Source organism: Macaca thibetana, chromosome 9, assembly GCF_024542745.1.
Source record: "Macaca thibetana thibetana isolate TM-01 chromosome 9, ASM2454274v1, whole genome shotgun sequence".
NCBI classification, from domain to species: domain Eukaryota; kingdom Metazoa; phylum Chordata; class Mammalia; order Primates; family Cercopithecidae; genus Macaca; species Macaca thibetana.
Genome location: NC_065586.1, coordinates 16,989,330 through 17,006,115, shown reverse-complemented (window position 1 = coordinate 17,006,115; position 16,786 = coordinate 16,989,330). Strand labels below are relative to the sequence as shown.

Sequence of the window (16,786 nt, the reverse complement as noted above, 5' to 3'; positions counted from 1 at the left end):
TAATTTTATTCATGACTTATGTCTGTTCAAATCTTATTTTTCTTCTCCTTCAGATAATTTTAATGTTATACTTTTTCTGAAAATAACCCATTAAAACATTCAAATATATTAGCATAGAGTTGTACATAGATTTCATGTTTAAAAACATTCTTAGTATCTGTGTCTTTGTCATTTTTAATTTTGTATATTTGTGCTTATATTTTATTTTCTTATTAGACTTGCCAGAGATTTGTCTTTTATATCCCCACCCATAACCTTCCTCAAAAAAACAGTTCTTGAATGTATTTATGAATTCCACATTCTTTTGTATTTCATTTATTAAGCTTTGCTCTTATTTTTATTGTATTCTTCCTCGTTTTACGGATTTTTTTCTAACTTAAAAAAATTGTACGTAGAGCTGGGTCTCACTATGTTGCCCAGGCTGTCTCCAATTCCTGGTCTCAAGGGATCCTCCCACCTTGGCCTCCCAAGGTGCTGAGATAATAGGTGTGTGCCCCCGTCCCTGGCCTTTTTTCTAAGTTTTTAAGTTGACTCCTTACATTCTTTTACTTTCTCTCTCTTTTATCAACTTTTCTTTTTTTCCTTTTTTCTTTCAATGGCAAAAGTAGTTTAGTCCATAACTTTCTTTGATTGCACATTTGGCTAACATGTGTGTTTTTTCATAGGTAATATTCTCATTTTTTGTTGTTTTCCAAGTAGTCTAAATTGTGAATTTATTTCCTCTTTGATACTGTGAAAATTATTAGGAGGACATTGTTTAAATTCTTATGCTTTTGGGCTTTATTGACTTAAGATTTTATCAGCATTTCATGTTATTGCATTGTGCTTAAAAATGACCCACTGCTTTCGAAAATAATAGAAATATGTAACTCAAATTAGACTATCATTCATTTTGAATCTGCCGTTTTTTCATCTCCAAGTAATGCCACCATTGCCGATGTAAGTGTCTTGATTAGAATTACATCTCTATTTTATTTTTCTCTTTAGGTTCGAGATGGTCAAATCTTACTTGGAAAAGTCTGTGGCAATGGAACCATCTCTCACATTAAATCCATTACTAATAGTGTCTGGATCAGGCTTAAAATAGATGCTTTTGTTGAAAAAGCTAGTTTCAGAGCTGTTTATCAAGTCGGTAAGGAAACATTTAATTTTTAAATGTCTGATTTGCCTGATTGTAATATTTTAATTCTTTGAAATAATTTAGCCATTTTATGTCCTCAAGTGTTAAGTGGAAAATATTCTCATAGAAATGTTATATTCGGTTATCTCCTTAGGCAGTATTAGATTTTGCAATAAAATTGAGATAACATTAATGTATGGACAAACACTACTATAATTTTTATGCTTACAGCTTGTGGGGGTGAATTAACTGGAGAAGGGGTCATTCGCTCGCCTTTTTTTCCTAACGTATATCCTGGAGAAAGAACCTGTACGTGGACCATCCAGCAACCCCAAAGCCAAGTCATTCTCCTCAACTTCACTGTCTTTGAAATTGGAAGTTCTGCCCACTGTGAAACAGATTATATTGAGGTAAGAGGGATAAAATCTTTGATTTTGTATTTGGTTGTATATTATAAAAAATATTATGGGTTGTTGTCTTCAAATCTGTTACAGGAAACAAAAGTAGTTTATATAGACCAATATGTCTTATGGATATATATGTGAAAATCCTCAACAAAATACTGGTTCAGTGAATCTAGCATAAAAAGAGGATTTATATACCATGATTAAGTTGGATTTGTCCCGAGAATTCTAGGTTGATATAAAACCCCAGAATCAGTTAATGTAATACATGGTACCAATAAAATAAAGAATAAAAACTCCAGGATCACCTCAACAGATGTGAGATCTGGATTTTGTGAGATTTGATAAAATTCATCATCCTTTCATGATGAAACATGAAACAAACTAGGAATAGAAGGAACCTTCCTTAATCTGATAATGGACATTCATTTAAAAACCCACATCTAACATCATATTTAATTATGAAACACTAAATGTTTTGCCCTTATGGTCAACAAAAAGACAAGGATGTCTGTCTGTTCTCACTGCTTCTATTCAGCATTACACTGGAAATTCTAGCTAGAGCAATTAAGTAAGGAGAAGAGAGAAAATGCATCCAGAATGAAAGGGAACGAGTAAAACTCTCTCTATTCACAGATAACATGACCTTGTATATAGAAAATCATAAGGAATCCACACACATAAAAAACTATTAGAACTAATCCATTCAGCAAGTTGTGGGTTATGACATCGAAATATAGAAATCTTTCTTCTTCTGTACACCAGCAATGAACAATTTGAAAATGAAATCAGGGAAACAATTCCATTTACAATAGCATTAAAAATAATAAACATCAAGGAATACAGTTTTAAAAATAAGTGTAAAACTTGTTCTCTGAGACTATAAAACATCCTTGAAGGAAATTTAAAAAGACCTAAATAAATGGAAAGACATTTCATGTTCATGGATTAGAAGACAATATTGTTAAGATGGCAATACTCCCTAAAGTGAACTAAAGATTCAATTCAATCCCCATAAAAATCACAGCTGCCTCTTTCAAAAAAATGCATAAGCTGATTGTAAAATTCATATGAATATGCAAGGGAACCAGAATAACCAAAATGTTCTTGAAAAATTACAAAGTTGAAGGATTCACACTTCCTGATTTCAAAACTTAGAACAAAGCTACAATAATCAAGGCAGTATCTTATTGAAGTAAGGATATAAATATAGATCTATGGAATACAATTGCAAGTCCAGAAGTGAACACATACTTTTATGGCCAATTGATGTATGAAAAATGATGCCAAAGCATATCAATGGAGAAAAATCATTTTTTCAACAAATGGTGCTCAATAGCCACATGCAAAATTATGGTGCTGGACCCCTTCCTCATAGCATACGCAAAAATTAACTAAAAGTGGATTATAGACCTAAATGTCGGAGCTAAAATCATGAAACTCTTAGGAGAAAACATAGGAGTAGTCTTTATGCCCTTCAGTTTAGGCAGAGCCTTCTTAAATATGATGCAAAAAGCACAAACAAAAAAAGAAAAAATAATAATAACTTGCTCAAAATTAAAAACAAATAACTTGATTTTTAAAATGGGCAAAGGAGGCTCACACCTTATCCTAGCACTTTAAGTCAAGGTGGGTGAATTACTTGAGCTTAGGAGTTTGAGACCAGCCTGGGCAACATAGTGAGGCCCCATCTCTACAAAAACATTTAAAAAATAACTGAGTGTGGTGATAGATGCCTGTAGCCTCAGCTACTCAGAAGGCTGAGGTGGGAGGATCACTTGAGCCTGGGAGGTAGACGCTGGAGTGAGCTATGATTGCCCCACTGCATCCTAGCCTGGGTAACAGAGTGAGACCCTGTCTCAAAAACTAAAATGCCAAAAACAAGGGAACACACCCATAGGATGGCTATAATAAAAAGAGTCAGATAATGGTGTTGACAAGGATGTGGAGAAATTGGAACCCTTATACACTTCTGGTGGAGATGTAAAACGGTACAACCACTTTGAAAAACAGTTGACAGTTCCTCAAAAAGTTAAACATAGAGATACCATCTGATCCAGCAATTCTACTTTTAGATATATTCTCAAGGGGAATGAAAATATATGTCCACACAAAAATTTGTATGTGAATATATCTACAGTCATCATCTATAATGGCATATACAAATAGCAAAATGCAATCATTATTTTTGATTTTAAAAGTAGAGATAACTTAAGTGTCCATCAACTGGTAAATGAATAAATAAAATGTGGTATATCTTTACAGTGGAATATTATATGGCCTTAAAAAAGAATGAAGTAATGATCCATGCTACAACATGGATGAACTTTGAAAATGTTATACAGTGTGAAAGAAGCTATTCACAAAAGACCACATATTGTATAATCCCATTTTGTTTCAAATGTCCAAAATAGGCAATCTATACAGACAGAAAGTAGATTAGTGGCTGCCTGGGGCTCTGGTTTCAGGGGAATGGGGAGTGACTGCTGAAGGATATGAGTTTTTTTGAGGGGGGGTGACTAAGATGTGCTAAAATGGATTGTATCCTCAAATTGATTTGTACTCTATTAAAAAATTTCATAAATAATTATTCTTGAAGCAGTTTTCAAAATTGATATACAACATAGTTGAATATATCTTCTCTAATTTTAGATTGGTAGCAGTTCCGTTTTGGGTTCTCCTGAAAATAAAAAGTATTGTGGTACAGACATGCCTTCATTTATAACATCTGTGTACAATTTTCTTTATGTCACATTTGTGAAAAGTTCTTCAACTGAAAACCATGGTTTCATGGCTAAATTCAGTGCTGAGGATTTGGGTAAGAGATTGTCTCTTTTTATTTTCCTCCTCTTAGGCTTGTATCAGAATAAGTGAATGATAGAAATAAATTGTATGAAAATCACCTATACTGTGAAAAATTTTAAAGTACACTCAAAGACAAAGAATATATATTTTCTAATCAACATTTATATCAAAAGTTAATTGTTATTTATTAGTAAGAGAAAAATCAAGTTATCTTAAGTGGCATCTAAGAAACATTTTTCCTTTTAATCTTTGAAGAGGTTATTATCAGAGCATTTTAATTTGAAATCCAGGTAGCTTGGTTACTTGCTGTGGTAATTATAATTTTTATTTCAACAGCATGTGGAGAAATTCTTACAGAATCAACAGGGACCATTCAAAGTCCTGGCCATCCAAATGTCTACCCCCATGGTATCAACTGTACTTGGCATATATTAGTCCAACCTAATCACCTGATTCATTTAATATTCGAAAGATTTCATCTGGAGTTTCATTACAATTGCACAAATGATTACTTGGAAGTTTATGACACTGACTCTGAGACATCACTTGGAAGGTAAGGTTATTTTTGTTTTTTAACAATAAAACTTCACTGTTTTCCTGCTTCCGTGAAGGATCTTAAAATCGACCACGTTGTGTTATAAAAACCAGGTGAGATCCTCATGCTTCTTAATGACCATTTCTACATCACTACTCTGTAGTTTTGGCCTGTAGACATTAAATTTTGACATCTTTGTATATTCATGAAGTCAAAACCAAAATTAAAATAATGTGTATATCCACAAAACTTTTTTCCTTTCCATTATAATTCCTTGCTTTTGCTCCTCACCCCCACCCACAGGAAACCACGAATCTACTTTCTATCCCTGTAGATTCATTTGCATCTTATCTAACTGGAATCATACTATATGTACAGCATGTTTTTCTGGCTTTCCTCAATCAGCATAATTTTTTTGTTGGATGCAAAGATTTGTAGTTTTATCAAATTGGAAACATTTTTGGCCACTGGTTCTTAAAATACTTTTCTATCTTTCCTCCCCATTAGGGACTCTGATTTCATATATATTATGCACTTGAAATTGTTCTACAACTCACTTGATAGCCTGTTCTTTGATTTCAAGCCTCTGTTCTGTGTGTTTTACTTTGGAAAGTTTCTATTACTATATATTCAAGTACACTCATCTTTTCTTCTGCAATGTTTAATCTGCTATTAATTTTACCAAGACATTGTAGTTTTCATTTCTAGAAGTTCAATTTGAGTCATTTTATATATAGTCCATGTCTCTACTTTACACATGAATTTTTTTTCTCTAGCTTTAAAAATCTATGAGATACAGTGGTTGCTATTTTAATGACTTTATCTACTAATTCAAACATTTGGATTGTTTCCTGCTATGGTTTTATAGATTGATTTTTCCTCTCTTTCTGAGTTATACTTTCCCACGTCTTTTCACATCTGGTAATATTCGATAGGACACCAGCCATTTTCAGTTTTATGTTTTTGGCTGCTGGACATTGTCATATTCCTGTAAGTATTCTTGAGCCTTGTTCTGGAAAGCAGTTAAGCTACTTGGAAACAGGTTGATCCATTTCAGTTTTGCCTTTGAACTCATTTGTTTCCTGTCTCCGAAGGTTTGTTGTCCTATATTGCTTGACCTCCAGTGTTTTGAGAGCCATTGTTTTATATTTTTTTGGTCCAGGATTTTTGTTGTTTCAGGTGCATAGTTAAATCTAGCCCCTGTTGCATTTCTGTTGGAAATGGAAATCTCCTGGTATTTTAAAATTTCTTTATCTTGCATTTTATTTTCTTTATTTCTCATTCATGCTTTAAACATCTTTCTTATCTTAATCTTTCATCTTTTTAACTTTCTTCTTTTTCTTTTTTGGGAAGGTACTTAACATATCACGACTGCAAAATACAGAACGTTTGCTGAATGGCATAAACTATAATGATCGTCCTCAAATTTCAAATACATGGGCATATATGGAGGCATTTAAAATATCAATTAGTTCACCTACTTTTATTTTGATCAAGATATTAAAAATTTTTTTCACACTGCAATGGTATTATACACCAAATTTTCTTTGTTCTTCTCCTTTAGCAATTAACTTATCCATTTCCTGTACTCAACATTTCCTCTTTTTTTGGTTTCTATATTTGTTTTCTTTATCATTTCTTTTGGTTAATTTTACCAAATGTGCTTGATTTGAGATTTCTATTTTATTGTCACTTCTTCCTACAGGTATTTCTCTAGATGAAAGCTCATGGCATTCTGTCTTTTATCATAGCTCTCTTTTTAACATTAATAGAATAGTTTTTCTGAGCTAAACTGTTTTGTTCACAGAAATGTGGCATGGCTGAATCATCACTCTTATCTCTTTATAAGTGAGCTGTTTAAGGACAATAGATTCCCTCTATAGGGATTACAATTCCAGGCACTGTTCTAAGTGCTTTATATACAGGATATCAACTCATCACATTCTCAAAACAACTCTATGAAGTAGGTACTGTCATCATTCCCACTTTAGGGATGAGGAAGGCAAGGCACAGGGATTGCGTGATATATGAGTTTAGATTAGAGAGATGACTCTATGATTGTATGATATATTGTTTCCCTTTGTTGTATATGTTTATTACATTTCTGTTAAAAAGTGTATTAATATGCTATATGGCAAACTAGTGTAGCTTTTACTTACTGTTTTACTAAACTTCTCATACATGACAACTCACATAGCCAGTCACACACCTAAAACCATTTCAGGGATATAATCATGAACAGGACAATCTTTAGAAGTTTGCAAATTTTTTTTTGCCTGAAATATATTTGTGTTTTAAGGTTGATGAGAGGTAGAGAACAAAACCTATTATTATATTTATATGTCCTAATTTTTGGTACATCATTTTCAATATACCAAACGTTTTAAAATACACACATCTATCCTTTCTTGGTTTGGAATAGATACTGTGGAAAATCAATCCCGCCTTCTCTTACAAGCAGTGGTAGCTCATTGATGCTGGTGTTTGTGACTGACTCCGACCTCGCTTATGAAGGATTCTTAATAAACTATGAAGCAATCAGTGCAGCAACAGGTAACAAAATAGCATTGCATACTCGGTTTTATTGACTTCATTACAAAACAGTGCTAATAGCTAAAATGCAATGAGAATACAACATCCTCAACGTGTGGCACACAATGAGAGCTTGATTTAGAATAAAGGATAGTGACTTAAATACCTTCCTTATTAAAAGTAGTGACTAGATAAGAAGAGTGTATCAATATTAAATCTTCTCATTTTGGTAATTGTACTGTGGTAAGAGCCTGTGCATGGGATTGATGAAGGAGTCATATTTTGTTAGACTCATGTTTCCCTAGGTTGTGTTCTTTTTTAGATACTCTGAGCTTTCCTTTTGCATCATTGTATTAAAGGACCCAAATAACATCCAGCAGAGACCCGTAGTAGGCATATGGTGACTATGCTTCCAAGCATTTCTCAGCCTCAGGATTACCCCAGCAGCATGGTACAATTCACTGAGCTCCCTCCAGAAAGAACTGGTAGCTTTTCCTATGTTGGGATACGCACCCTCTGACACACTCTTGCATCCTGAGAACCCCAGATGCTTATCTTTTAAAGTCCCCACTCCCTAAAATAAATAAAAGTTTAAACATCTCCCACTCAAAATCTTTACCCAATTTCTCATTTATTTCTCCTTCAGAGGGGCTGGCCACTACTCTTCATTTCAGGCAAAACTCTGCAGCAGTTCAAGTTCTATGTTTGAAACCATGGTTTTAGATTTCTCCAGAATCCTGAGTGTGAGAGAATCCATCAGTACTTTTCCCCCAGGTGTGAACCTCTGCAGGAGCAGTTCATTATCCAGCTCAAGCACAAGCACATGTGAAATGGAATCCCTGGCAGTTACAACAGGCTATCGTGTGTGATTGACGTATTCACTGGACTTCATTCAGGTGGTTAACATCCAGTGACCAAAACTGGTTTCTTAAGAAGTTATAGGGTGCACACAATTTTTCATGCTGCTGTAGTTTTATCTGTCTCGTATGTTTGGCCCCAAAGCACACTGAATATTAGATCAGGATTTGGAGCAAGTCACTTGAACTCTCTGGGCCACAGTTTTCTCATCTGTAAAATTAAGGAATTGGATTTGGTAATCCTTGAGATGACTTCTGGCTTTAATCATCTATGAACATAATTTTAATTTGCTGCATGGATAAACTGGCCGTATCTTAGATAACATATAATACAGGCAGGGCCTCCTGAAAATGTGGAAATCTTTGTAATGATATGCAAAGTAAGACATACCTTTGTAAAACAATTCTATTGCCACCCTAGCTTGTAAGGCAATATTTTGTGCAGAAAGAGCCAAGAGCAGTTAAAATAATTGGACAGGGAGGATATTAGATTTTAGTTGTAAAAGTTTTCAGAAAGACAAGATACAGGTAAAATAAAAATGAGTCAGGAAAAGAGATAGAAGCAAACTGTACGGGAAAGGAAACTATAAAGAAGAGCAGAAGAAAAAGCAAGTGATAAAAGCAAAGGGGAGGCAGCGTTTTCACAGAAACTCAAAAGATTCTCCAGCCGGCTTCCCTGTGTGATAATCGTTACTTTGGCCTCTATTTGGTCTGCACAAGGCTGAAATCACAGGCTAGGGAGTGTTCGCTTTCTGTCCCTGGGCTGAGCCCGGCTGGTCACTGTGCCCGCTTGTTGTTGGATGAACTCATAGGTCTGACTAACACAGTCAGGCCATTCTAAATAGCAATCAGATGACGAGATCCAGGAAAACACAGCACACCTTCTGTTTATAATTCTGGAGCCTGCCACAGTTTCCCATAGATCAAGACATGAGTGACTGGCTCTCATGCGTTGCTGAGGGGGGGCCCTGCTGCATTTTTGAGGGAAGGGCTGGTGTCAGGAGACTGAGCTGGGGTTGGGTTGGTGACACCAGGTGGTGGGCTAGTCCTCTAAGGCAGTGGCTAGACCTGGAAGGCAGCCGGGGTCAGAGTGAGCTGCTGGTGTGGAAACACAGAGATGCTAGGACTCATTCTTTTCAGGCGTCATCGTATGTTGGATATTTTCTGCAGAATAAAATAGCATCAGGGAAAAGCATCAAGGGAAGCTCAGTCATTGGCCCTCATCTTACTTTATTGCTCTAACAGAAGTTATTTCCAGAGCAGTAATGTTGGTATTTTGTTGTTGATTTCTAGCTCCTCGGCCCAACAGGCGCGAGTTTGCCTGCTGTAGTGTTTCCTGTCTTCATCTCCTAAAGGTGAACTTTCCGGATTTGAGTTCGGATACTTTTCCATCTGTAGTTTGTGCCGTGTGGCTATGATGTCAGCCCCAAAATATGTGTTTGAGAGAAAAAAAGATTGGCTTCTTGTGATTACTTAGACTTCCTCCCTTGTTATTTTGTTTCTGCCTTTATCCAGATGTGCCTGGGAAAATAGAAAGAAAAGAACTAACAAGTACAAGGTTAGCAGGTTAAAACTCTTACGAAGTTCTTAATAACTACAAGACTCAGCTTTAATTTAACATATTAGATGTCGCTCATTCAAACTACAAAATATTTGAATCCTGAGAGAATGTAATTGACTAATGTTATCAATTTAAAGTAAAATTTTATATTCTATTAACATCTGTTGCATATACATTAATATATAATCCTGCTAAGAGGGTACTTTAAAAGTCTAAACAGGAACAGAGAAATGCACCTGATTCATTTTCAACTTTAATATTAGAGGAAAACCTATTTAACGTCTAGTCCAATGTTTTTCAAGCTGTAATTCATGACTCATTCGTGAGTCATGACATTAATTTATTCAGTTGCTACTTGTGATTGTTAAAAGTATGGAGTAGAATAGAAAGGAATAGGAGAGAAAGTATCAGAGTTTATCACACCAACTTAGGTGTCGCTTCATGAGACCCATTTGCAGTATCTCTGCGCGCATGTATGGTTGATGTAAACGTATATTTTAGGGTATGTCAATAAGGTTTGAAGCACACATCTATTCCAGTTACCTTAATTTTTAAATAAGGGAGATAGAAGTCTAGGATGTTGAATTTATCCTCCCAAGAATACATAGCTAATTGGTTTGAAAGTCAGACTAAACAATTGAGTCCCGTCTTAGAATCCATTTCTTTTGCCATGTCTAGATTAGCTCTTAGAAACGCTCTAAATGAACTGCATATAACAGGTAGTAACATTTAATTCAGGGCTATCACCAAACTGGGGAGGACTTTTCATATTTCCTGCAAAGAGAAAACTTCACAATTATCCAGGGAAATGGCCAAGGATGATCACAACATCAACACAGGATTAGAGATGAGCCCTATTGGGCTTTCTTGGCCTCCCTCCTTCCCAAGGCAGGGTTCCCACCTAGTCATTAGTGGGTGGTTAGGGCTGTTTTTTATCAGTCATCCTGAAATGAGCTCAGAAGAGGCATCTAGGAGTGCAAAGTTAAGAAATGATGACAAGCATGCCCAAAGAGGGCTTCTTTACAATAAAAGGATAAAGAGAGTTCTGTTTCTATTTTAAAACTTCAGTTTCAGAGGGTAGTGTTCTCAAATTCTAGTGTTCATAAGAAATTTGAGATGGGGGATTTTCTTTTTATAAATTCAGGCATCTGAGCGCCACCCAGAAATTCTGATTAAAATAGGTCTAGGGTGCTTGTTAAACGTCAAGCAATTCAAGGGGTTCTAAAGAAACTTTGTAGTTTATCAAGGACTCTGAAGGTCAAATCTTAGCATGTGAATTGCTGTAGAATTACAAGGGAGATATGATAGTGGGTTGGACGGTACAACTGCTCATGATGGAAGGTACTATTCATGACACAGGGAAAGGGGATGCTGTAGGAAGGTCAGAAGTCTTGGTCCTACTCTCAACCTTGATACTAATTTGGAATACTTCTGGCTTGTTTGTTTTTGTTGTTCTTGTTTGTTTGTTTGTTTTGTTTTGTTTTGAGATGGAGTTTTGCTCTTGTTGCCCAGGCTGGAGTGCAATGGCAAGATCTTGGCTCAGTGCAACCTCCGCCTGCTAGGTTCAAGTGATTCTCCTGCCTTAGCCTTCCAAGTAGCTGGGATTACAGGCGTGGCCACCATACCTGGCTAATTTTGTATATTTAGTAGAGATAGGATTTCACTGTGTTGGTCAGGCTGGTCCTGAAATCCTGACCTCAGGTGATTCCCCCGCCTTGGCCTCCCAAAGTGCTGTTATTACAGGCATGAGCCACTGCACCCGGCCATAATTTGGAATACTTTGGACAACTCACAAGCCTCTCTGATTCTTTCTGTCCACCTTGAATTCTGTATTCTTTGCTATGAGAGATTCAGCTATTTTCTCTCTGGAAAAGGTTTTAAAGTAAGTCGATTTGTCTTTTAAAGATTTACTTTCTTACCGGCTACTGTTTTCTCATAATTTTGTATGTACAGGTGTCCCAGCACTTCTCCGCTCGGTTCATTTATCTTGTTTGTTACATTTCTTACTCCTTAGAATAAAAATGCAACAAAACACTTCATCGTGATATTCTGAGTTCCCTACTTGTCTTCATCCTTAAATTGACATTTCCTGTGTAGAAAAACCAGGGATTGTGGCCAGGTGTAGTGGCTTATGCCTATAATCCCAGCACTTTGGGAGGCCAAGGCGGGCAGATCACCCGAGGTTGGGAGTTTGAGACCAGCCTGACCAACATGGAGAAACCCAGTCTCTACTAAAAATACAAAATTAGCCAAGCGTGGTGGCTCATTCCTGTAATCCCAGCCACTCGGAAGGCTGAGGCAGGAGAATTGCTTGAACCTGGGAGGCGGAGGCTGCAGTGAGACAAGATCACATCACTGCACTCCAGCCTGGGCAACAAGAGTGAAATTCCTTCTCAAAAAAAAAAAAAAAAAAAAAAAAAAAAAAAAAAAAAAAAAAAAAGAAAAGAAAAGAAAGAAAAGAAAAGAAAAACCAGGGATTGTTAAAGAGAATAAGATTTGGAAAGAGAGGACTTGGGTTCAAATTTTATCTTGGCCATGTCTGAAATAAGTATCTTTTAGAATTTAATCTGCAGGAACCTGAGATCTCTCATCTACACCTCTCTAAAAAGAGGGGAGATAATGCCTGGCTGTTTTGCAAAGTTGAGAAAGACAAAATGAGACATTCAAAGTGAAAATTACATTATAGTTGTAAAGGACCATGACTTTGCCAGATATAAAATATGATTCTCAATGTTTTTTTCTCAATTTTGCAATAGCTGCTTTGCTTATTTTTATATGAATCTGCACTGGTCATCTGAGAGGGAAAAGAAAAAGCAATGACCATGACCACCTAGCAGAAAATTGTGGCAAAATGTTGAGTTTAATTGAGAAGGCTTCTTCTTTCTTAAGGGAGAAACTGAACCTGTAATTATATCTTCCCTTGGGTCTTCATTTTGAAGGATGCTAAACCAAATATGTCTGTGGGAGCAGATGATGGCTCCTGGGTTGGCTGTTCATTTAGCACATTCCTAGAATATCTGAGGTCATATGGATTCGTTCAGAACCCAAACGTTTCATAAGTGATTTCAGAAAGCATAGCCTAGAGATTGAGCCTCAATGTAATTGGATAATCACATAAATCATCCCATAATGCAAAGCAGGAAGGAGCTGGAGCAGTTCCCCATAATCTAGGGTCTCCCTGTGAGATGCATTCCTCTCTCCACAGGATCAGTTTATCCTATTTCTGTGGCTCAAATTTTATGGGACTGATATCATTGTTGCTTTGTGGTTTGGAGGGTTATACATGTTTCTCATTTTCCCCTTTGATAATGAGCTGAGTCCTGTGTCACAAAAACTTATTTGAAAAATTTTAGTGAAGGCAGAGATACATTGTAAGTTTTAGAAAAATCTAGTTTTGTGACTTTTGTAATGGTCCATGGAAGGCATTTGTGTGTTTTCTCTTTTCTTTCTTTACTTTTTTTTTTTTTTTTTTTTTTGAGGTTGGTCAGAAAGAAAAACATGTGAGTTCTGCCAACAGTTGTCTTTGATCTTCAGAGATACGCTTTTCCATTGCTAGTTCAGTTGAACTTAGGGGATAGAAGAAATGTACTTTGATTTTTCATTTCTTTGTAAATGTCCTTAGACCATAATAAAAGGCTAAACTGATACTGGATATGAATTTTCCTTTGACTATATAAGATAAAATAAAAAGCATAGATACATTTTTGTCTTTGCATTTTGTATTGATGTAATAATAAGCATCATGCCAACACATAAATATCCTTGTATGGAAACACATTCTAATTTAATCGTTTGTGCTTTGCTGAAAATCACAAGAGGAAACCAAAACTTAGTATTGATATTTTTCAGTATTACTACTATTCTAGAAGGAGCCATTTAGATTGTCAAGGGAAGAAATGTAAACATCTACAGAGTTCAGTGATAGTTAAGAGGAGTTTTTAATTTTTCAAGAAACAGATATGTTAAGTTCAGAGAATAATAATTTTTCTCTCTATGAAGTTTGAATCTCATAAAACTAACATCAAATTTTAAGATTAAATATTCTAGTATTTAATATGTATAGCAGGGATCCCTTCAAATATGGTGTTTTATTTCTCTATTTCAATTTTATGTATTATTTATTAGATATCTGAATTATTTCTTGGACTTTCTCTAGAGAGTGCAACCTGTCTGTGCACAGAACTTTCAAGCTTTTAACATAATATGGATTTTTTTCCTGTAATTTCAGTAAATTTATCCATAATTTTCAGAATTGTGTACACCCCTTTAACCACCTCTCCATTCAAGCTATCAAATACTTCTGGCCCTCCAGAAGGGATCCTCATGTTCCTTTGATTAGTTTCCTCAACACCCTCTATGTCAGCAACCACAGACCTGGTTTCTACCAATACAGAATAGTTTTAACTGTGCGAAAGGCAGCTGTGAACAGGAATACATAGTGTGTCCTTTTTTGTGTCTGGCCTCTTTTTTTTTCTTGAGACGGAGTCTCGCTCTGTCACCCAGGCTGGGGTGCAGTGGTGCCTCAGCCTCCCGAGGAGCTGGTACTACAGGCACGCATCACCACCCCCGGCTAATTTTTTGTATTTTTAGTAGAGATGGGGTTTCACCATGTTGACCAGGCTGGTCTCGAACTCCTGACCTCGTGATCTGCCCAACTCGGCCTCCCAAAGTGCTGGGATTACAGGCGTGAGCCACCGCACCCAGCTTGGCTTCTTTCATTTAGCATAATGTGTCTGGAATTTTTTCACGTTGCTGGATTTATCTGTTCTTTTCTTTCTATTGCTGACTAGCCTTCCATTGCATGGATATATCATAATTTGATTATCTGTTCACCTGTTGTTAGACAGTTGGGCTTTTCTCAGTTTTAAGCTATTACAAAAAAGCTACCATGACCATTGACATGCAAGTTTTTTGTGGACTTATTCATTCTCTTGAGTAAAATACCTAGGAGTAGAATTTCTGGGTCTCATATGATAATGATATGTTTAACTTTATAAGAAAGTGCCAAATTGTTTTCCAAAGTGGTTATGCCATTTTATATTCTCACCTATATGAATGACAAATCTGAGATAGGAGTTGGGGCTCAAAAACCAGACCACATGGAAGACTGGCTAAGACGGGAAGAGACAGAAGCACCTCTTCATAAGACATGCCCAACAGCTCCATGACAGTTTGCCATTGCCATGACAACACCCAGAAGTTACCATCCTTTTTCTAGAAATTTCCAAATAACTCACCCCTTAATTTGCATGTGGGTGTCAATATGACTGCACAACTGTGCCACGCTTCTTCTCTCAACACGTTGTGTATGGGGTAGCCCTGCTCTGCAGGAGCAGTCACGGAACTGGAACACTGATACCTCAGTGAAGCTGATTTTTTTCTACCACCGGCTCCCCCTTGAATTCTTTCCTGGGCAAAGCCCAAAACCTTCCTAGGTGGAGTCCCAATTTGGGGGCTCATCTGCCTTACGGCAATTCTTTTCCACATCTTTCCCAATCTTTAATATTGCCAATCTTTTCATTTTTAGCCTCTGGTGGTTGCATAGTGGTATCTGATGGTTTTATTTTGCATTTCCCTGATGACTAATAGTGCTGAGTCCTTTTCACATGCTTTTTGACAATTCATTTATTTTCTTTTGTGAGGTGTTCATTAAAACCATATTGCTCATTTTTGTTTGTTTCTTATTAATGAGTCATATGTTGTATATTCTGCATACAAATATGTCCTTTGTCAGATAAATGTATTGCAAGTATTTTCTCCCAGTGTGTGGCTAAACTTTCCTTTTCCTTATGGTATCTTTTGAAGAACAGAAATTCAATATATCCTTTTATCCCTTTTATGCTTAGTGCATTTTGTATCTTGTCTAAGGAATATTTGACTACCAAAGTTATCAGGATCTCCCACATGCATCCTTCTAGAAGTTTTATAGTTTGAGATTTTATATTTGTTCTATGATCCATTTTGAATCAATTTTTCTATATGGTATGAGTTATGTATCCAAGTGTGTTTAGCAAATGGTATTTAATTGTTCGAGCACCGTTTGTTGAAAAGATTCACCTTCACCCCCACCCCCACTGAATTGCTTTTGCATTTTTGTTGAAAATCACCTGCCTGTGTTCATGCGTAGGTGTGCTTCTGGAATCTCTATTTCATCACATTGATGTACATATTTACATATGTACTATAACAATAGGACATTATATTAATATTACATAATTTTATATTGTATATTAAAGTCTGGAAGTGTAAAACCTCTAGATTTATACTTCTTTTTCGAAATTGTTTGGGCTATCCTAAATTTTTTGTATTTCCATATTCATTTTGGAATCAGCTTTTCAATTATATAAAAAAACTTGAGAGTTTGATTGAGATTGCATTGAATTTACAGACCAATTTGGGGTGTAAAGGTCATTTTAAATTCAGTCTTCCAGTCCGTGAACATACTTTGCCTCTCCATTTATTCATATCTTCCTTCGTTTCATTCAGCAATAAAGTTTTCAGTGTAGAGTTTGTGCATATTTCCATTAAATTTTTATCGAGCATTTCATGTTTTTATGCTGTTATAAAATGACATGCCATATTATATTATATACGCTATTATAAAATGACATGCCATATTATATCTACATATTATAAAATATAGAATTTTAAAATTTTACTTTCTGATTGTTTGGCTGATTTATGCAACATAAATGGATTTTTGTATACATATCTTGTATTCTGTAGTCTTGTGAAACTAGTTATTAGTTCTAATAACTTAAATAAATCCTTTAGTATCTACTACATAGATGACAATAACTGTGAATAAGTTAAATAAGTTTTATTTTTTCCCTTCTCTCTTTTTCTGTCTCTCTGTTTCTCTGTGTATGTGTATTGCTGTGACGGCTAGACCTTTCTGGGCATTCTTGAACAGAAAGGGTGAGGTTGGCATGGTTGACCTTTTTCTTACTTTTGACAGGAAAGCATTTAGTC

At 35.8% G+C, this 16,786-nt stretch overlaps 1 protein-coding gene across 1 annotated transcript in view; it reads left to right on the top strand.

Moving 5' to 3' along the window:
- Positions 1-16,786, top strand: part of CUBN (cubilin) — a 315,954-nt gene that overhangs the window by 64,109 nt on the left and 235,059 nt on the right. The window contains exons 18-22 of the mRNA XM_050805391.1: positions 988-1,132; positions 1,352-1,530; positions 4,177-4,342; positions 4,666-4,882; positions 7,287-7,417. Of these exons, the coding sequence (XP_050661348.1) occupies positions 988-1,132; positions 1,352-1,530; positions 4,177-4,342; positions 4,666-4,882; positions 7,287-7,417 (838 nt within the window). The remainder of the gene's footprint in view (positions 1-987; positions 1,133-1,351; positions 1,531-4,176; positions 4,343-4,665; positions 4,883-7,286; positions 7,418-16,786) is intronic.